The following is a 22,449-nucleotide window of genomic DNA, read 5'->3' on the forward strand; positions in this document are numbered from 1 at the left end:
ACAATGCTCTAAATGTTTTGTTGGACTCCTTATTACCTGGCTTTATTACCAAGTGGACCAGTATTCCTATTCATAGAAATACTGAAGAGATGATTAACAACAAATATTTATCCTGGGTCTTTATAGTCTAAGTCGTAAAATAAGGAATGAATACGAAGAACGCTGTACAGCCATAAAATGCAAATGGAACACTAGAGTAAAAGAACAGAATTCCTAAACTCGTTTCATTTTGCATGATATTTAATATGTATATGAAATTAAAGCGCCTCGAGCTCAACTCGCATATTAGTGATTCCCTTTTGCTGAACCTGTAGTGTAGAGAGGGTAAACTGGCACGCAAGTAACAAGGCGGCTGCTCAGTCGGTAACAACAGCGACTATCAAGAGGAAAACACAGCAGGCAGCATCAGACCTGGTCGTCTCCTTCTTCGCTTCTTAGAGCCGAAGAGTTTGACCCGAGAGAAGATGCCGAGCACGCCGGGCTTGTCGCTCGCCGCCTTGCCTTTACTCGGGCTGCTCCCGCAGCGCCGGACGCCCGACTTCTCCCGCTGCCGTGCCAGGCGCTTCTGCCGGATCAGAGAGCTGGCGATCGCTGCGGCCATCGCCAGCTTGGCGGTTCACGGATAGACTTTCAGATGAATGAAAAACTTAATTCCCGTACCGACAGATCAATTATTCCTACAAAAGTGAAAGTCCTCCGTAATCCACATGCACAGAGCGGTCATCGTTTCCATTGCCTCACAAGTAAATACGGGGAGTGGATCAGGCGTTACAGGTATTTCCTTATAAGCTTTAAGTGTCTTATCGAGTTTCAGCTTCACGGAGCACTTCTCCCCCAGTATAAAAGCAAGTCTCCAGAGAAATGCACCCAGCCTGCAGGAAAGGCGACATGTGGCTGTCTGAGCCTCGCTGACTGCGTGTCTGTCAGCGCCCAGCGGAGGGGTCGTTTCACTGCAAAAAAAAAAACACTGGAAAAGGAGCGGCGACCCCCAACCGCTTCATTCAAAATACTAACACCGGTCACGATTCTTCCTCTGTTACTTATCGAAGTAATAACTTTATAATTCAGCATTTGCCCTCAGTGTGAGGGACTTTTCCAGTATAAGCACAGTAACAAAACTTGATAAAAATATATCAAGCATACGAAACGAAAAGTTTATTCATGGAACATGAATAATAACCAGTTAGTAAAGTATCTAAATGTGCAGAAACTGCCGCCCCACAGCAGCTGTCACTGAATTAAAAACCTTCTCCGGCTTCCCCGCCGGAGATCCAGAGGCTTCCCTGGCCGAGTACCTGCGGTGTCCCCGCAGACAGCCTCCGCATACAATCGCAGATATTCATCGCAAACCTATTTCCTTGGCTCCGGGCTAGTAAGTGACTGGCACCCAAAGGTGGATGCAATTACTCACAGTCTCAGTGCTGGCACATGCCTCACAGTTAGTCTTCTCACATGCAGATCTAAACTGCAAAAGCTCCTGTAAGGCTGTAGAAACGAGCCCTGAAGGATCTAAGGAAAACAGCGTCAGACCGCAGCGCTGTCATCGCATGTCTCTGTTCCCAGAGCAGGGCAGGCACGAACGTGTCCTGGTGCTGAGCGCAGGGCAGCCTTATCTATGGGGATCAACTCAAGAAGCACCGACTCGAATATAACAAGAACATAACGCTTATCTGCTCCAAGTGCAATCGATTGCTGTTTAGTGTATTTAGTGTGTCAATACAATGTAAACAGACGGAAAACAATATCCACGGAAAATCCCCCTAAATTTAGAGATAACCCCGCATTGTGAGAGAGAAGCGTGACACGCACAAGAGACATAAAAGAGAGGTTACATGTCTCATGTTGAACATACTGGTGTACGACTTTACCTCATTCAGTTAAGAAGTTAAGTATTGACATATGAAAAGACATACGGCGGTTCGATAAAAATGACGGCTTTAATGTGCAGTATTATTGTGGGTCTTAACAATTGCTTGCAAATATTCTAAAACTCAGTCTAGTTTGCCTGTAACGTCTTAGCCCAGCTAACGCTACACTAATCACAGTCGAGACGTCCAACGACCGCAGTCCACCCTGTAACTGGCCCCCTAAAGTGTTTTTCAGAGAAGGAAGAGGGACTGCATGCGGCATGAGTGACAGCTTGTTTTCTATTACAGCCATTAAGCGCACCCAAGTTCGGTTGGTAGACGGCGCCAAAGCAGTACTGCTCATCGGTGACAAGTGGAAGCAAATGGTGCCACCTACAGTTTTAAATTATGTAAAAATCTATGGGTAATCAGAAATAATTTGCGCCAGGTGCATATGACGCAAAGTAACGACGACTTACACCGTTTTAACGTGCTTATCTTCACTGTACTTAATGGAATTTGGTCTAGTCCCTCCTCAATTTGTCATTATATTTTACCACGATTAGCCTATGTAATACAATCATTAAATCAGAAGTCACCGCCCAGATCGATTACCCTTATACCAGTTACCATTAACATCGACAGTACAGCTTATGTTGAGACGGATGTCTACATTTTATCATTTTTGACTTTCTTTAAAAAAAATAAAACAATAGGAAAGTATAAAAAATATATATCGAATTTATATCTAACACGTTCGATTCAGTAAATTATTTTGAGTATATCACTAGTATTTATCTCTACAAGTAGTGTTAGTAAAGCAATTAGATGTGCAGACCAAGTGTATAAATAGTAAATACTTAGTCTTTATTACTCCAAATATAAATATGTTTGGATACTGAGGTAGGCTTTATAATTATGTACAATCAGGAGGTCATGGGTTCTGGATATATTATATAAAAAGGATAGTTCGCGCGCTTTAATAAGTTCAGCACCTCGGACAGCAGCCAAAGGGCTCAGTATTGAATTCGGTCCATTATGCTGTTACACGACCTGTGCATAAAGAAGCTTTTTCATATTTACTAATATTTAAAATAGATTCAATTTGGATTATTTATCATAATTCGTAACGTTGATGCAATTAGTCACAAACATTTTTACAGTATAACTAGAGTCCCATGTTTAGAAAGAAGAAAACAGAACAGATTGAAGCGTACCTGAAACGGATTTCCTTAAGGGGAAAGTCATGCTTTTGTGCAGGGGAGTGAAAACAATCCGCCGCGAAGCTTCCTCCCTCCGTGGAGCGGCGCGTAGTGAAAGGAAGAGGGTGCCACCACCGTCAAGCCATATTCAAACAATCCTCAAAGGCATTGTGGAGAAACCATCAATCCCACCAGAGTGCCGTCCCAAGCTCATTAATGGACTTTAGTGACAGGCCTTCATGACTTTTAAATGCGCATTAATGATGCATTAGGAAGCAGAGTTGATCCGGAAAACAGCAATAGGGCGTTTTTGAAACTGCTTTGTTCTTACTCAAAAAAAGGTAATCGAGGCTACGCGCTAAAATGCCCATTGCCGTGTCAAGACGAGAATACTCGGGTTACAAAAACGGCTGTAACACGATCTCCCTAATGCGTCTATTACGCCGGTTATACAGGCCTTTCCACTTTGGTGGAAAACGCTTCAACATCCATCAATACACATCACACTGGAAACTAGACAATCGCTTACAGCATCTGCAAGCCTTCACCTTAGACTTCACGCTAACTAATTCCCGTTTCACCGACTGTCACATAGTTATGAGAAGGACGCCTTATATTGTTAAAAGCCTTTGTTGAATATTAAGATGAATTAGGATTTACCCAAGGACACGAGACATACACATGCAATAAAAATCATAAGCCAATGTTTTATACTTAATTTATTCCCTAATTGCCTACTAATGTGATTTTTTTTCATGAAATGACTGACTCAAAGATTTAATGCTGTATAAAGTTCACGCGTTTTAGCCTTTTCACTCGTTTGTTCACATCTAAAAATAAAACTTGATGATTTGTGAAAAGACATCTGTATATTTAATCAAGAAAGCGAAGAGAAAACTCTTAATACTGTTACTTCTGTTATAAGTAATCCACAAAAAAGTGACCGATGGCGAAGCTTCCGTCTTCTACCACTAGATGGGGCTACACGGCAGGGAATGACTGTTCATGGTACTCCTCCACAGGGAATTCGTTTCCCGAAATGTATCTATGGTGTGGCTTAAACTTAAAGGAAAGTCAGCACCTGAAGACAGAAGTACAAGGGGAAGCCGCGCGAAGCTTGCTGGGACTAGGATGGGTCTGCAGAAGGACCTCATAGTTATAATTGAATTTATTTGTGTAGTGCACCAAAACCGCCATAAAAGTATATTCTTTGTGCCTCTAAATGTCGGGCTGCTCCATACACGCAATAACAGCTTTACGATAATCTGATAAAGGAGGCACCCCACCCTCACCGCACACCACACCCGCACTCGTCATCATCGTAATCTGATAGATGATCAGTCATCTCCTCGGAGGGCTGGCTGTGATTTAACACGACTGGCACATTTTTCTTACCATTTCAGAAGATAAACAGTTCATGAAATAAAGATTGTTAAACAAAATAAAAAACAATAAATGAAACAAAACGGGGGGGGGGGGGGGATGGCTGCAAGCAATTTTTTTGAGGTACCTATCGACTCATATTTCTGCTGGCTTGATCTGGTGCTCGTCAAGCACATCCGAAGTGCTGGTGAATTTCACAGAGAAATAAGGGGCAGGCGGAACATCGTGAGGCGATGAGCGGTCATATGACAAGGAAACGCCCATCTCTTCAGTCTGGAGACAGCCAGAACCATGCGATATTTCATCTGCAAGCCAAATGATATTACAGCCAGTGATACTATTTGATTTATCTGTCACCATGCCATGCATCGCTGAACGGCAGCATTCCAGAACCTTCCGTTTTCAGTGCCAGTCTAACAACAGATATGGACAGATGGCCGCACTGCTCTCCAATATCCTGCACAGTTTCTGGACACAGTACATGCATGTATTAACAACACGCAATCATATTTCAGCTTCCTGCAGGGAGAGAATAATATCATCCTGAAGACCAGGGCACCATTCTACACGCTTTGAGACAATGTAATGTTGTGAAAATGCACAATACAAATAAAACTGAATTGAATTGAATACAATGGCCATTAGGGGAAGGTGCTGTTGATTATATTTGTTGATCAACAGTACATTTGATGTTATTGTCTTTATTTGATGTTCAAGGGACACACATCAAAGATTAGATTTATTTAACTTCAGTCCAGCTGTCCTACATTACTCACTGTCCCACCCACACTGCAGAGCAGAGTCCAGCAGTCCTGCAATACTCACTGTCCCACCCACACTGCAGAGCAGAGTCCAGCTGTCCTGCAATACTCGCTGTCCCACCCACACTGCAGAGCAGAGTCCAGCTGTCCTGCAATACTCGCTGTCCCCACCACACTGCAGAGCAGAGTCCAGCTATACTACAATACTCGCTGTCCCACCCACACTGCAGAGCAGAGTCCAGCTGTCCTGCAATACTCGCTGTCCCCACCACACTGCAGAGCAGAGTCCAGCTGTCCTGCAATACTCGCTGTCCCACCCACACTGCAGAGCAGAGTCCAGCTGTCCTACAATACTCACTGTCCCACCCACACTGCAGAGCAGAGTCCAGCTATACTACAATACTCGCTGTCCCACGCATGCTGCAGAACAGAGTCCAGCTATCTTATAATCCTTACTGTCCCATCCACACTTTTGCCCTGTAATCCTCATTGTCCTATCCCAGTACCACTCCCTCTCCATATAACAGTACAGCCCCAATTGCCGTAGTCACAGTGTTTATGGGCTGAATCACTGTGTAATGACACTGACTGATCATGTGGTCCATCACACTTGGGAGAAAGAGCCAAACATCCATTAGATCACTAGGCACACAAATCCTGCTCTATTTCGATATTCCTTTTTTTAGTCTTTCTCCTTATAGCTGGAGTTCAGGCTCTGCTTCAAACTGTAAAGTGGCACTAGTCCTGACTCTGGATAATAGAATGAGGGATATGAGAGCGACGCAGTTGTCATTATGGGAGCAGGAATGTCATTACTGGACTGAGATGCTGCTGACGACAAGGAAAATTCTAGAATGGAGTCAGCAAGGTATTATCTGCCAGTCTGCAAACTGTCTATAACTGCTTTAGAACTATTTCTGCAAGGTTGCCAACTCCCACGCATCTGGCATGACACTCACGCTTTCAGACTCTCACTCATGCAGGAAATCTAACAGGAAATTTATATTATTCAGTTATAAAACTAAAATTAGCTTCATCAAAAGCGTTGGGGTTGTTTGCATGTACAGGCTGTTTACAGACTATTTACAAGCTAATATAATTCTTAAATACGTGTACATGCGTGTGCAGACTTGTCTTCCATCTCACGCCAGCCAACTGACCAAAGATGTCCGGGTCTGGAGATACATGTGCAAGGTATGGAATAACCCAGGATGGGGTACCAACCCATCACAGATATTACTGTTATTGATTTAATTTAATTTACCCAGGGTACTCAGGGCAGCTAAGCTACATGCACTCCTCTGCCCTTGGGGTTGCTAGGCTAGCTACACTCCTCTGCACTCAGGCTAGCTACACTATTCTGCCCTTGGGGTAGCTAGGCTAGCTACACTCCTCTGCACTCAGGCTAGCTAGGCTAGCTACACTCCACTGACCTCAGGGTAGTTAGGCTACCTACTCTCTTCTGCCCTCCAGCTAGCTATGCTACATGCACTCCTCTACACTCAGGCTAGCTAGGCTAGCTACACTCCACTACACTCAAAGTAGCTAGGCTAGCTACATCTTCACTCAGCCCAATATCATAAGGCTAAAGCGATAGGATGTAATGAGCATGTGTTTGATGCAGGACAAACAATAGAATTCGTTGAATAGTCTGCATGTGTGTGTGTGTATGGGGGGGGGGGGGGGCTGTCCTGGTATTCTCACACAATGTCATGTTGACATAACCACTTTGGCACTTCCCTCCAAACTCTCGGTTCCTGACTGACACTTATAACTACATTTAGCTACAAACTGTGGGGTCCTACATGGAGAAGGTCTTGCTTTGCTGGTGTGGTTTTGTATGTATACATCCTGATTATGGGGCAGTACAATATGTATCAGCTATAACCCAGTCAGCCATGCAATACGATGTCGCTAATGTGATCGAAAATGACAGAAGCTTGAGGAATGGCTGATTCCTGCGATAAACCAACAGGCTGCGTTTAGGGTGGTTAATTAAACACTCTCCTTTTAGTAGTACAAGGAGGCAGAGCCTTATCAGGCAACTGTACTTTTGAGGTGTAAGGCGTCCCATGTTGCTCCTCATGAAACAGTGATGTATAAATAACATTAATACGACATACAGAAGCTGGAGATGTCTGTGTTAGTAATTGTTGAAGTTAACAGCATGGCAGGCTAGGATGCAAAAAAATACGGCTTTCAATCTGAAGGTTGGCCAAGAAACCCTGGAAGGTAGAGGCACTCGAATATTAAGGAGGCCATTCTAACAGCTCCACAAATACGTCCAGCGAAAGCCAGGCAGGATTTCGAGACCGATCCACCAGCAAAAGAAACAAACGATGACACGGAACATTCCGGAGAAATGGCAGCGTAACAGAAAGCCAGCAGTGGAGCCAGAGAGGCCAGGATCCTGAGGGTCGTCTGAACAAGAGGTTAACGTCCAGAACATATGTTACATCATCTCCGTGATCAAAGTCAGATCATGAAGACGGAATGGTTTCTAAGTCACCATTCTCAACATCGCCGCCACCAGCATCAATTGCACTATGTACATCGGCACATCAGCGTTCCTTTCTGGAGTGGCAGCCAAAAACTGTTTTACTACAGGCATTCCCCGGGTTAAAAACGTCTGACTTATGGGCAACTCCGAGGAATGGACTGCCGTAAAGCCTATTAAAAGTCTGGGTTAATTACAATATTTCGTGATAACGAATGCATATACTACTTTGTGATGCTTGTGAAAACACTGCTCGGCCACAAACATGCATTGGCTCGAGATGCAGTACAGTATCATATGTGGTTACTTTTATTATTATTATTATTATTATTATTATGTCCTGTATTATTTTTCCAACTTACCTACAAACTCGACTTAAAGATAGACTCAGGAAACGTGCCTCGTTTGTAACCTGGGGGCTGCCAATATTTAGTAGGAAGTCTCTTTATTGTCAATTAGCCATTACGTCATCGCACCCTCTAAACGTGGCCTACTGAGAGGCACAGTAAGAAAGCACTACTTGCTCAGAGAAGCCGCTTGACTGACTAATAGCAGATGTGAAAGGCTGCCACAGCTGCATCCTCACGTTTTGAGCTTTTCAGTGCCACTGAGGAACCGAGGAAGTGACTGCAGGACTGATTACAAAGCAAACGATTAGGCTAAAAGTCCAGAAAGAGATTTTTGAGCCTTTGCTCTCATGCCAGAGACTGAGCCCTCGCTGCCACCCTAAATTCAATGCTTATGATCCAGCTATCCTGCAGCCTGCGATGCCCCCGCTTACCTGGGGCATCCTTCCTGCCTGCCCTCCCGCCTGTCACATGTCATCCCACTGCTTACCCTGCTACCAGTGATGTCGCCCTTGCCTGTACCACACCACTGATCATATCTCCTATATTAGAGGCACCATCACCTCCCTGCTCAGACATTAGCATCCATTTCTGCTTTGGATACATTTTCACCCAGATTTTAGCAATTTTAACGATTTGTATAAATCAAAACTTTGTTAATTTGACTTCCACTGCCAGCCGGTGAAAGATGGGGTCCCCCTTTGAGTCTGGTTAGGGTTAGATCTTCCTCTGCTGCCCCCTGGAGGATGGGCTCCCCCTTTGGGTCTGGTTAGGGTTAGGGCTTCCTCTGCCGCCCCCTGGAGGACGGGCTCCCCCTTTGGGTCTGGTTAGGGTTAGGGCTTCCTCTGCCGCCCCCTGGAGGATGGGCTCCCCCTTTGGGTCTGGTTAGTGTTAGGGCTTCCTAAGTCCCAGCCTTCCACTGTGACTCCATTCCCATCCCAAACACCATGACTGCACTGTCAGCCCAGATGTGATGATTCCATTCTCATCCCAGACACTGTGACTCCAATGTCAGACCAGTTGTTGTGACTCAATTCCCATGATAGATGCTGTGACTCCACTGTCGGGCTCAGATTTTGCGACTCCACTTTCATCCCAGACCCTGTGAGTCCTTATACTGTCCACACAAACCACACTCAAAGCAAGAATATACATGAAGCTGAGGATCAGGACATCTTTGCACTCTACAAATAGCCACTTTATTTTATAATGTGCACCTGAGCAAGGTCAGCCTTAATAAATCCTGCTCGGTGTGTCTAATCAGAGCAGGGAAATGCCGCAGGGCTTGGGCCTGCTCACCACTGTCCTGTACTTACAGAAGCAACTTATTTTATCAGTGATGTTCCAACCTGCTTCTCGAGCTGCTGATGCTACACCGGAACCTACCAGTGTCAGTCCTGAAGTCCCCCAAGGTGACGCACGCGACCTGCACACCTTGTACATGTTGTATACATCAAGTGAACGCAAGCACTGTGTTGCACTGTCACTGAATTCACTGGCATGTGGATGATAAATTGTCCAAGTTACAGAGCCGTCCTACAGGCTAAAAGAACCATTCGCATCAGGCTGTGGGAAACAAAGGAGAACCCAGCACAGCCGGAGGTAAGTACTCCTTAGATGAGAAAGGTCAGAAGAACCGCCTACTGTCCACAGGAGTGGGAAACGCTGCAGTTACTGACAACATCTGACAGCATCTGAATTCCTGAGCCAATAGCAGCCATGTGGTAAGCGGCCAGGGATAGAGCAGTGGTGGAACGATCATTGGGCCATAGCTGGGAGGGCTCCTTTCCTCAACCGTAAACCACAAAGCACGGCAGTGTGCCCATGCGTGAGCATCGCGGAGCTCAGAAGGCGAGAAAGACTGCGATGCCCTGCTATATCGGCTGACATCTGTTTCAGGTGCCCTTGCTAAGAGCAAATTTTCTCAACAGCCCCCACTTAGGCTCTTGGATGGAAGGAAATAATATAATAATGTAATAATGATCCAAAGCAGTTGTCATTGGAAAGTCGTACAAAAAAATGGACCTGCCTCCAACTAGCAGCAAGGTCACTTGTGGGTGTTTGCTTGTTTTTATCTCCGACAAACATGAAAACAGGAGGCTGATCTGCATTGTAAAGAAGGCATTGGCAAGACGTGGGGTTCCTGAATGTCGATGCCAGTCTAATGAACCATGTATAACAAATACTGACACATACACCTTATATACAGGTACAGCAACCTTATACTGACACATACACCTTATATACAGGTACAGCAACCTTATACTGACACATACACCTTATATACAGGTACAGCAACCTTATACTGACACATACACCTCATACAGGTACAGGAACCTTATACTGAGACATACACCTCATACAGGTACAGGAACTTTATACTGAGACATGCATCTTATGTAGATAAAAGAACCTTCTACCAACACGTGCACCATATATAGGTACAGGAACCTTATAGTAACACATGCATCTAATACAGGCACAGTGATGTCATACTGACACATGCACAATATACAGGTACAGGAACCTTATAATGACACATGCACCTTATACAGGTAAAGGAACCTTATACTGACACTACACTGGTATATATGTTCCTATGGTTCTGTGACCCAGGAAAAGCACAGTAACCAGGCACTATCTAAAGCTTTACAAAAGGAAGCCTTCATTCTATGAAGGAAGGCAGTTTAGGGAGGGCAATAATACAGACTCATGAAATGTGACTTGTGGAAATATAGAATGGACACAGATCTGTTTGAACAAACCTTCAGGTTCTGTGATGTCTTTCTGGATGACTTGCTTCAACGGGCAGCAGAAGATTTCATGACATTTAGCACGAAAAGGGGACCTTTTACTCCTTAAATCCGCAGAATGGACGGAATCCTGCCGCCGCAACATTAAGTACTCCTGTGTACCTGGACCAGCATCATCCTGGACTGTGGCCACATCAGAGCAAACCGAACTGAGGTTAGATGTGGCTACACAACCGAAAAAAGGGAAAAAATAAGGAATTAAAATCAAAATAAACAAGAAAACATGAGGAAACAAAGGAAAGGAAAAAAAACGTCAAGAGCAACAGGAGCAAGAGAACAGAAATACTTACTGAAGGGAGAAGGAGTCTCAACAGAAAATGAGATCCACAAGATGTGGGGGGAAAAACAACAGGCTGGGGGGGAGGGGGGGGGGTCAGCCACTGCCAGGCTTTTCTGTCTGAGCTACATGTTATGTATGAGCTGTGTGAGGGGGGTAGGTGATGGGGCAGGAGAAGAACAAGCAGCAAGACTGCACTGCTCCTGAGGTTGAAGATACAGCTCAGTCTGATGATAAGTTTGACGATCAGCCAGCAGATCAATCAACAGATCAGTCAGCAGATCAGTCAGCAGATCAGTCAGCAGATCAGTCAGCAGATCAATCAACAGATCAGTTTGCAGATCAGTCAGCTGATCAACCAACAAATCAGTTTGCAGATCAGTCAGCAGATCAATCAACAGATCAGTTTGCAGATCAGTCTAAGGATCAATGTACCGATCAGTCAGCAGATCAGTCAGCAGATCAATCAACAGAAACCTCCGCAGATCAGTTTGCAAATCAGTCAAATCTTTCAACAGATCAGTCAGCAGAGTATCCAGCAGATCAGTCTAAGGATCAATGTACCGATCAGTCAGCAGAGCAGCCAGCAGATCAGTCTAAGGATCAATGTACCGATCAGTCAGCAGAGCAGCCAGCAGATCAGTCTAAGGATCAATGTACCGATCAGTCAGCAGAGCAGCCAGCAGAGCAGCCAGCAGATCAGTCTAAGGATCAATGTACCGATCAGTCAGCAGAGCATCCAGCAGATCAGTCTAAGGATCAGTCGGCAGATCAGTCTAAGGATCAATGTACCGATCAGTCAGAAGAGCAGCCAGCAGATCAGTCTGAGGATCAATGTACCGATCAGTCAGCAGAGCATCCAGCAGATCAGTCTACGGATCAGTCGGCAGATCAGTCTAAGGATCAATGTACCGATCAGTCAGAAGAGCAGCCAGCAGATCAGTCTAAGGATCAAAGTACCGATCAGCCAGAAGAGCAGCCAGCAGATCAGTCTGAGGATCAATGTACCAATCAGCAGAGCATCCAGCAGATCAGTCTGCAGCTAAGTCTGCAGATCAGTCTAAGGATCAATGTACCGATCAGTCAGCAGAGCATCCAGCAGATCAGTCTGTAGCTAAGTCTGCAGATCAGTCTAAGGATCAATGTACCGATCAGTCAGCAGAGCATCCAGCAGATCAGTCTGCAGCTACGTCTGCAGATCAGTCTAAGGATCAATGTACCGATCAGTCAGCAGGGCAGCCAGCAGATCAGTCTAAGGATCAATGTACTGATCAGTCAGCAGAGCAGCCAGCAGATCAGTCTAAGGATCAGTCTAAGGATCAATGTACCGATCAGTCAGCAGAGCATCCAGCAGATCAGTCTGCAGATCAGTCTAAGGATCAATTTTCCAATCAGTCAGCAGAGCAGCCAGCAGATCCATCTAAGGATCAATGTATCAATCAGTCAGCAGAGCATCCAGCAGATCAGTCTACAGATCAGTCTAAGGATCAATGTACCGATCAGTCAGCAGAGCAGCCAGCAGATCAGCCAGCAGATCAGTCTAAGGACCAATGTACCGATCAGTCAGCAGAGCAGCCAGCAGATCAGCCAGCAGATCAGTCTAAGGACCAATGTACCGATCAGTCAGCAGAGCATCCAGCAGATCAGTCTAAGGATCAATGTACCGATCAGTCAGCAGAGCATCCAGCAGATCAGTCTACAGATCAGTCTAAGGATCAATGTACCGATCAGTCAGCAGAGCATCCAGCAGATCAGTCTAAGGATCAATGTACCGATCAGTCAGCAGAGCAGCCAGCAGATCAGTCTAAGGATCAATGTACCGATCAGTCAGCAGAGCATCCAGCAGATCAGTCTAAGGATCAATGTACCAATCAGTCAGCAGAGCAGGCAGTAGATCAGTCTAAGGATCAATGTACCGATCAGTCAGCAGAGCAGCCAGCAGATCAGTCTCTGGCCCGTTTTGTTAAGCATTTAAAATGTACAGATCACTATAATACTGCAGTCTTTAATGTGTGTGAATGTCCCCAAGTTCTAACACTTGACAAAAACCATTGCCACCCAGGTAACTCAGAGTGGAGACGTGGATGTGTGTGTCGCCCCCTGGAGGCTCTTTAAAAAAGGTGGCAGCAGGTGGGCTACTGGCAGTAAGAGACCTGACAACAGAAGCTGTTCTGATACAGAAGGACCTGAAGAGCAAGTAGCACAAGCAAGCAAAGCGGGACCCAGCGGCGGAGCCGCCCACTTCAGGGCCGCAGCGGCAGGATCCGGAACTTTCCGTAGCTGGAAGCCCTTTTGTGCCGATCGTCAGCGATGTTCTCAGTGGTCCCTCTGGCTGCCGTGTGTGTTTATTAAAGCAATAAACAGAGGATTCTGCTGCTGCTTGCTGTTCAGCAGGCTAATAAGCTTGTAGCTCACACATTCCCCATGAATGATCTCCAGCGCATGACAGGGCCCCGCCCTGAGAAAGTTCTCCACCCCCCCAACATTCTTCTGGATCATTTAAAAGTACAAACTGTGAAAGCTACTAGCATTGATGATCACCCAGCGAGCGCGTCACCTCTGAGGAGGCCTATTTTATTCTATGAAATGAAAGACTGGGGGGGGGGGGGGTCAGCTTGGAGAGCCGGGTCGGCCGGGTCAGTGTGCTGATTAAATCTGCCCCTCCCTCTCTCCCTCCCTCCCTCCCTCCTTCTCTGGGGGTGTTTTATGGAATCAGATTTGTGCCAATATTTTCAAGCAAGACTTCTCACTGAAGCAAAAGAAATGTCATATCAAAAGTAAAATTTGCAACTTGCAAACAGATTTATTACTTGCAAATAAATTATTGGTCTTTTGATAATGTGCTCTTCTGCTTGCGCTGCCTGACTTTGCGGATATGCTGTCAGCTTCCAGTTCTGACACAAACGTATCGTGTGGGCGGGTTTTTTTCAGGGGGCGCGTCTCCATTGGCTAATAAGTTTTTGACTGACAGGTCAGTGTCACGGACATTTCTAATTAACAACTGAGATGACATTTGCAAGTTATAAATTTGTTTGCAAGTTATAAAATTTACTTTTGAGATGACATTTGCAAGTTATAAATTTGTTTGCAAGTTATAAAATTTACTTTTGAGATGACATTTCTTTTGCTTCAGTGAGAATTTTGTTAGATGATATTGGCACAAATCTGATTCCACAGTGTTTGGCTTTATCTGACTCCTCGTGACCCAATAGAATCCCACTACCCACCCATCCTGCACAACACATAACCCCCAGAGTCCATCCAAAAGTAACAAGGATGATATGTAACCTGCACAAACTTGCACACTCTCGGTGTATGGGATGAGGGACCCAGCCTGTAGTCTGCGCAGACATACAATCTCTCCAGATTCAATGTAATGTGGCTGGTTTGCAGTCTGCGCAGATATCAGTCTCTCCAGGTTGATTGGGGTGGTGTATGGCTGCTTGGGCTAGAACACTGCGGCTGCAACCGAAATGTGACTTGTTCAAATCCCACGGCTGGCATTGTGATTTCACAATTGGTGCCCTGAGCAAGGCCCTTTAACCCCAAAATGCTCTGCTTTGCTTTGGATAAAAATGCCTGCTAAATAGACACATGAAATACAATGGGTTGCAAACTGACAAACAGAAGGATGTAGTGTCCTAAACGGAAGCTGTATCTGAGGAGGTTGTGCCCAGTCCAGGGTCCTCAGAGCTGAGCTCACTATGGGATCAAGGCTTAATACAGCCCTGCAGTTTAGGCCAGACCCAAATGAAACAGAAATTCAGGAGCACTGGTGGGTGTAAAAAGCGAACATGAACTTTGGAGGCAAACAGACCTCTTCACTGGCACATCCCTTGGTGCAAAGGCAGTGAGGACATGCCTCCCCCACTGGATGCAGAGCCACTCAGCGGAATGAGCTCCCCAGGATGCTGTAGGACTTTGACGGGACAGTTTCAGCTAAAGTTCATGCAATGATGACAAAGAAACAGCCACGTCACTTGGATCTGTACAGTCCCATCCGGCGCGTGTCCCTGAGCCAACTTCCTGTCCGGTCTGGGAGGACAGGAGCTGGCAGCTGAGGGCCTGCTCTTGGAACTGAGGCATCCAACTGTGCCCACAAAGGACCATGGGAAGGGCGTCATGGGAGGGGCATCATGGGAGGGGCATCATGGGAGGGGTGTCATGGGAAGGGCGTCATGGGAAGGGCACCATGCGAAGGGCATCATGGGAAGGGAGCCATGCAAAGGCCATCATGGGAAGGGCATCATGGGAAGGGCACCATGGGAAGGGCATCATGGGAAGGGAGCCATGCGAAGGCCATCATGGGAAGGGCATCATGGGAAGGGCATCATGGGAAGGGCATCATGGGAAGGGCACCATGCGAAGGGCATCATGGGAAGGGCATCATGGGAAGGGCATCATGGGAAGGGCACCATGAGAAGGGCATCATGGGAAGGGCACCATGAGAAGGGCATCATGGGAAGGGCATCATGGGAAGGGCATCATGGGAAGGGCATCATGGGAAGGGCACCATGAGAAGGGCATCATGGGAAGGGCACCATGAGAAGGGCATCATGGGAAGGTCATCATGAGAAGGGCATCATGGGAAGGGCACCATGAGAAGGGCATCATGGGAAGGCCATCATGCGAAGGGCATCATGGGAAGGCCGTCATGGGAAGGCCATCATGGGAAGGGCATCATGGGAAGGGCACCATGCGAAGGGCATCATGGGAAGGGCATCATGGGAAGGGCATCATGGGAAGGGCACCATGAGAAGGGCATCATGGGAAGGGCACCATGAGAAGGGCATCATGGGAAGGCCATCATGGGAAGGGCATCATGGGAAGGGCATCATGAGAAGGGCATCATGGGAAGGGCATCATGGGAGGGGCGTCATGGGAAGGGCACCATGGGAAGGGCATCATGGGAAGGGCACCATGGGAAGGGAGCCATGCGAAGGCCATCATGGGAAGGGCATCATGGGAAGGGAGCCATGCGAAGGCTATCATGGGAAGGGCACCATGGGAAGGGAGCCATGCGAAGGCCATCATGGGAAGGGCACCATGAGAAGGGCATCATGGGAAAGGAGCCATGTGAAGGGCGCATAGGCGTCTGCTACAGATGGATGAGTGAGCAGTGAGCACAGGTGAAGACGTAGAAGCACAGGAAGAGTAGTGCGTTATCTCTGGGATGCACAGACGCTTCCGTGAGAGTCCAAGGCAGAGTCCGTGACCCCAAACACAAGGCTGCCAGGCTCCCAGCAGGCTGGACACCTGCCACTCTCCACGTCCACTTCCCCCGTTCAATCCGGCCAACTCTTACTCAGTGATCTGTTTCATTTTACCATCATGCATCTCCCCAAATCCAGAACTTTTATATTAGAATCTTTAGCAGTTTTAGAGAACACAGCCCAACAAACACACAGGAATAAAATCACAGGTGAAATACTTCTCAATTTTGTGTAATAAAGTCAAAATGATTAAGACGCTGGTGACCTTCAGGACGCTAAGGGTGAGGGACAGGTCAGCTGTAAGCGCTGAGCCCTTCGAGCCACAACCTAACAGTCCCTCCATTTACCAGCCCACAGTATGCTGTCTCCACAGCTCATGTAGTGAACCAAGTATTGTCTGGAGGTACCTGGACCGGGAGGGTTAATCAGCAATAGTCACTTCCCTACATAGCTCATGGCCCTTTGGTCTTGTGTCATTTCCATTATCACTGAAGTCCTGGGAAGCTTCTAGAAAATAAGTCAGCTTATATTAGTCCTACTTGATAAAATGTGCATCACACTGAAAAGATCACTGCTATGACCGAAACAGCACTAAAACAGCAGTGAAATAGCACAGAAATAGCATAGAAATGGCACTGAAATAGCATTGAAACAGCACTAAATTAGCACTGAATTGGCACTGAACAGGGGTGGACTGGCAACAATAAACAGGAGGGGAATTTGTTGTCAAGCGGCTGCAATCATATTAAGAAGCCCCCCCTTTGGGTAGCTATTTTGTTGTGACCGGGGTGGGGGAGTCCTTGGTATATTTTGCTGCTTGCGCTCATATAGGCAAAATAACGCTGGCATTGGGGAAGAAACACCAGCCCTCAAAGACCAGTGCACCGGGAATATTCCAGAACTTCATGGCCAGTCCGCACCTGGCACTGAAATAGCACTGGAACAGCATGGAAACTGCAATGAAATAGCACTGGGACAGCACTGAAATAGCGCTGAAACAGGACTAGCGCTGCATTTCTGGTGTCTGCAAGTCACCAAACATGAAGCTACTTCCCCTTAAAACAAAGGTAAGCAGATGAATCTATGAGATTATACCATATGAAAAGGCAAACTGGAAGTGAGAATATGATGCCTGTTATGATGCATACGTGGATCGAGCCTGGCGGACATCACGGTGCCGAGGCATGCGACTCTGACGGTGCCGAGGCATGTGACTCTGACGGTGCAGAGGAATGTGACTCTCACGGTGCCGAGGCATGTGACTCTGACGGTGCCGAGGCATGTGACTCTGACAGTGCCAAGGAATGTGACTCTCACGGTGTCGAGGCATGTGACTCTCACAGTGACTCTTGCTACATTTTGCCATGGGAGCTTGAAATCACACTTAGGATGGATGAAGGTACAATTACACATTCCATAATAATTCCCATGCATTAATAGCCCATATGGAGAGTGGCTGCTATTTTAGACACTTTACTAATATCTAACCATTGTGGAACCATCTGTCGTGAATTATGGGCCAATCCAGCTGCTAAATGATTCTCAGTATTGTTAATATAATTGCATTTCATACAGTGCAGCTGCATGTAACCCCGTCTTTAGCGCCAGAGATGTCGTGCTCGTTAAAAGGACCACGAAAAACACACTGGTACTGACAGTGCTTGTTTGAAAAGCCCTTCAGAAGAGTAGGAGGTGACAGACAGACAAGCTTCTCCTCGCCTAAGAGATGATGTCATCAGTGATCATGATGCCAAGATGTCATATGGTTCGATAATTGGTAACCGGGCAGGTGGGTGCAGTGGGACGATAGGGAGCTTTGAGGAGGTGTTGAGCAGGAGTAACAATCATGAAGAACCGAAATGTGTCTATGGATAATGTCACTCGAGTGCCGTAACACCAAGTTTCATGAATAAAAGAAAAAGAAGTTCTTAAATATCACTCAAAATACGATATTATGATTAATATATTATTCTTTATTATGTGTAAGACTGCTACTATTGAGGGCTTGCCAAAGAAAAATATCAGCCATTCATGGAAGTTGGAGTACAAAAAAACCATTATTAAAATGTTCCACCATCCTTCCTGTTCTGCGAGTGAAACACACAACCCTAACCCTAAGCTTAACCCTCAAAACAGCCCCCCGCAGATCCACTCCAATCCGCCCGCCTGGGCGCATGCCAAACACGAATCTGTTTCATTTCTGTGAGGGACTCACTGTGACGGGATCGCTCAGGGTGTGGTCATAAACACTCAGCTCATAAATGGAGGGGGCAGGAATTTCAACAGGGAGCGAAATGCAAAGCTCAGCAAAGTGTAAAGGGTGGTCAAGTCTGTCGCTCTTGTACTGTGTCGTATTGTCCGACTGATCTTTGTATTATTTTGCTGGGTAATCGTACTACCTTTTCAGGAGCTACAGTGTAGGAAGTCTGACACGTCCTAGAATGGAGTTCACGATGACAAAAACAGCCGTGACAGTGTGTGAGTTTTAGTGCCGACTGTATGCCGACCCCCAGCGCACGCCACCCAGTCACATCTATCAAACAGAGACAGATTTCCATGGAAATAAAAGGGCTATAAGTGATGATCTTAAAGAGTCAATCAATACTAATGGCTTGCGAAAATGCACACAGATTAAAGCCTAATGACTTAAAGCCTAATCACACCAGTCATGTGACCTAAGTGAACTGAACTGTTCTACTTCCAAAGTAATCTGAGCAGAGGGCAGAGACCCACTGGGCGGGACTGAGCTCCAAATGGGCAGGGTCTCAATAGGCAGGAATCTTAAGGGCAGGACCCCAAAAGGGAAGATCTCAGTGGGCAGGACCCTAAAAAGCAGGACCTCAATAGGCAAGACCTCAAATGGCAGGACCCTAAAAGGCAGGGGCTCAAAGGGCAGGACCCTAAAGGGCAGGGCCTCAAAAGACAGGACCCTAAAGGGCAGGACCCTAAAGAACAGGGCCTCAAAGGGCAGGGCCTCAAAGGACAGGACCTTAAAGGGCAGAGCTTCAAAGGGCAGGACCCTAAAGAACAGGGCCTCAAAGGACAGGACCCTAAAGGGCAGGGCCTCTAAGGGCAGGACCCTAAAGGGCAGGGCCTCAAAAGACAGGACCCTAAAGGGCAGGACCCTAAAGAACAGGGCCTCAAAGGGCAGGGCCTCAAAGGGCAGGACCCTAAAGGGCAGGACCTCAAAGGGCAGGACCCTAAAGGGCCATTTAAAAGATTCACACATTTTAAAGTGTGATCTGAAATGAAATATTTTGAGGAAGATTTTTAGGACCGTAACCATTGCACGTGGTATTAAGTGACTGCTGTGTATGTCCTACACTGATTTACAGTGATGCAGAAGCTGAAAGAGGGGGCCAGTCACATGCTGCAGCATTAACACGTTTGTCGGTGCTGTTTCCGGCTCGCGTTCAGCGGGTCGACACCGTGCGCCTCATTACGGCGATCACTCCTCACAGTGGGCCTGCTGGGGTTGCTATTTCCCTGACAAAACAGATTCATTTTCAATGTAACCATCTTCCATTAGTCTTGGCAAAAATGTAAATGTTTGAAAGAAAACACCAGAAGTGCCCAGAAAGCCGCAGCTCCAGCACACGATGAATGAATGAAACATATAATATTAAGCTTCTTCACTGAAATGAGAACAGTTTGTTTTTGCCTTCACGGACGAGGAGGCGACTGGCAGGATTTGTTCATCTTTCACCACACCTTTCAGATATTGTCTCATGCGTAAAAGAGGCACGCAAGCTGGGAGAATAAACAAGGCCGAGAAAATCCGCAGGCTCGCGCCTCAGAGTGAGCCCCATTGTGGATGTGCTGTCACTCAGCCAATGGCACGAGTGACCGCTGCCATGGTAACACAGGAGGGCAGGCCTGAGACAATGTGCATGAGAAGAAAGAGACAGAGAGACCAAGGAAAAGGTGACCAAGAGCAGCAAACATCATCGTACATCGTATAGGTACTTAAACTGGTTGTTCAGTAACATTGCTGAGCTTCTCAATTTCCAGTTTGCCTGTCTATCTGTCTGTCTATTTGTCTGCCTACCTGCCTGCCCCTCTGTCTGCCTGCCCATCTGTCTGCCTGTCTATCTGTCTGGCTATTTGTCTGCCTACCTGCCTGCCCATCTGTCTGCCTGTCTATCTGTCTGTCTATTTGTCTGCCTACCTGGCTGCCCATCTGTCTGCCTGTCTATCTGTCTGTCTATTTGTCTGCCTACCTGCCTGCCCATCTGTCTGCCTGTCTATCTGTCTGTCTATTTGTCTGCCTACCTGCCTGCCCATCTGTCTGCCTGTCTATCTGTCTGTCTATTTGTCTGCCTACCTGCCTGCCCATCTGTCTGCCTGTCTATCTGTCTGTCTATTTGTCTGCCTACCTGCCTGCCCGTCTGTCTGCTTGTCCATCTGTCTGCCTGTCTATCTGTCTATTGGCCTACCTGCCTGTCTGTTGGTCTGCCTGTTTGTCTGCCTGCATGCCTTCCTGCCTGCCTATATGTCTGCATGTCTGTCTGTCTGTATGTCTGCCTGTCTGTCCACCTAAGATCATGCTTTTTCAGCAATGCTGAGCTAAAACACTGGATATCGTCAGTCAGCATGACGTTTTATCTACTGGTTGTAAACCCCCATGCCTGCTATGCCACCAAATGCTGACATTTTCTGCAATCAACCAAGCAGGAAGATAATAAAGGAGACGGCAGTTTTGCACCGGCTCGCCAGCCGCAGCCATGAACACCTATGGCGGCCCGCGGCTCTCACATAGCTCTGCTTCGAGGCTCCACCCCTCGAGGTTGCCATGGTGATAATGACAGCTCATTGCCTGAACAGGGCGTCATAAGTGTGCGAGAGCAGCGGGCGTGTCATCCACATAGCTGACAACAGGGAGGGCAAACCGGCGTATAAAACAGATCTCCAGGTCCAGGCCTGTGTGACCTTCGGAGGGCATTCAGGAGAAAAATCAAAGGAGGACTGTGCACACAAGCAGAGATACGCTTGAGTGAGGAGCAGTGGTGTGGGTGGGGGCTTTGTCTGGGGGGGCTCCTCAGATAAAAAGGCCTTCTGTCGCACCAATGCTGCAGCGAAAGAGGAGATTGACAGCATCACCAGCAGCCACATTAGCCGCACAAGTACCAGGCATTGATCACTCTAGAGAAAACTAACTAACCAATCAAACACATCTATCAATACATATATACCACAACCAATCAATCAATCCCTCTATCTATCAGTCAACCAATCACTCAGTGTGGTCTATGTAACAGGTGTGGGCTCTAACCAGACCCCACTTTCACATTAACTGGGACAACTTAGCAGACTGTTAAACCAAAGAGCTGTCTTCTTAGCTCTGGGAGGCAGGGAACCTCATCCTGTATCCCCAGGAGGGTGACATCGCCATGGCAGCAGCTGCGGCACATTGAGCCCCGCCCTCTCACGAGGTAAGGGGGACTGTCACACCATACAGGCAACCGTCCACTTTAAACTGTCATATACGACAGTCGGCATAGAGAAATTCTACCATGCATTCCGTAATGTACATTATTTGCAGGGCAAATGATAAATTACACTAAATAAAACAAAACAGGTTCCACATAAAACTGCAGTGCTGAAGCTGATTAAACAGCCCAAAACCGGCTGTGTTTGGGTTTTACCTGGGATCTTCAGGAGGGGGGGGGGTTGCTGCACTGTCAGGCACCATTCTGGCTAAATGCTGCCTCAACATGTTTGGATTTACATTTAACATATTCAGCAGGCATGTTTTTTCAAAGCCGCATAGATTTTTTGAGAATGCCGGGTCAGCCGGTCCCTGGTTAGAAGTTAAGGGAGACCATAAGACTGATGCGGTCATTTTTCTTGGGCCTGGTAAACAACTTGGAAAATCAAGAGAGAAATACTGTTGCTCTAAATGATCTCGTCCCACAAAATAATTTTAAATACTCTAAATCTGAACTTCAGACGCCAGCTACAAAGTCCACATCTACTGAAGGCAATTCCTTTTTCTTCGGAAATCAGGCAAACAGTCAGCGAGATATTGAATTATACCATTATAGCTACCAGTGGCTAATTTATAGCCATTACATCATAATGTAACTGTTCACATTTAGCCTGACTCTAA

At 46.7% G+C, this 22,449-nt stretch overlaps 1 protein-coding gene across 7 annotated transcripts in view; it reads right to left on the minus strand.

The window, feature by feature from the left end:
* The window catches only part of fgf13a (fibroblast growth factor 13a), a 45,653-nt gene that overhangs the window by 14,513 nt on the left and 8,691 nt on the right, over positions 1–22,449 (minus strand). Inside the window, exon 1 of one of the 7 annotated variants that reach the window (XM_049029647.1) lies at positions 3,065–3,104. The exons of 5 other annotated variants lie outside the window; for them this stretch is intronic. In XM_049029647.1, coding sequence (XP_048885604.1) covers positions 3,065–3,095 — 31 coding nt within the window. In that variant the 5' untranslated portion in view covers positions 3,096–3,104. Of the gene's footprint in view, positions 1–411; positions 907–3,064; positions 3,105–22,449 lie in introns of those variants that run through there. One more of the 7 variants, XM_049029640.1, reaches the window with a different exon arrangement.

This window comes from Brienomyrus brachyistius, chromosome 10 (assembly GCF_023856365.1).
Source record: "Brienomyrus brachyistius isolate T26 chromosome 10, BBRACH_0.4, whole genome shotgun sequence".
NCBI lineage: Eukaryota > Metazoa > Chordata > Actinopteri > Osteoglossiformes > Mormyridae > Brienomyrus > Brienomyrus brachyistius.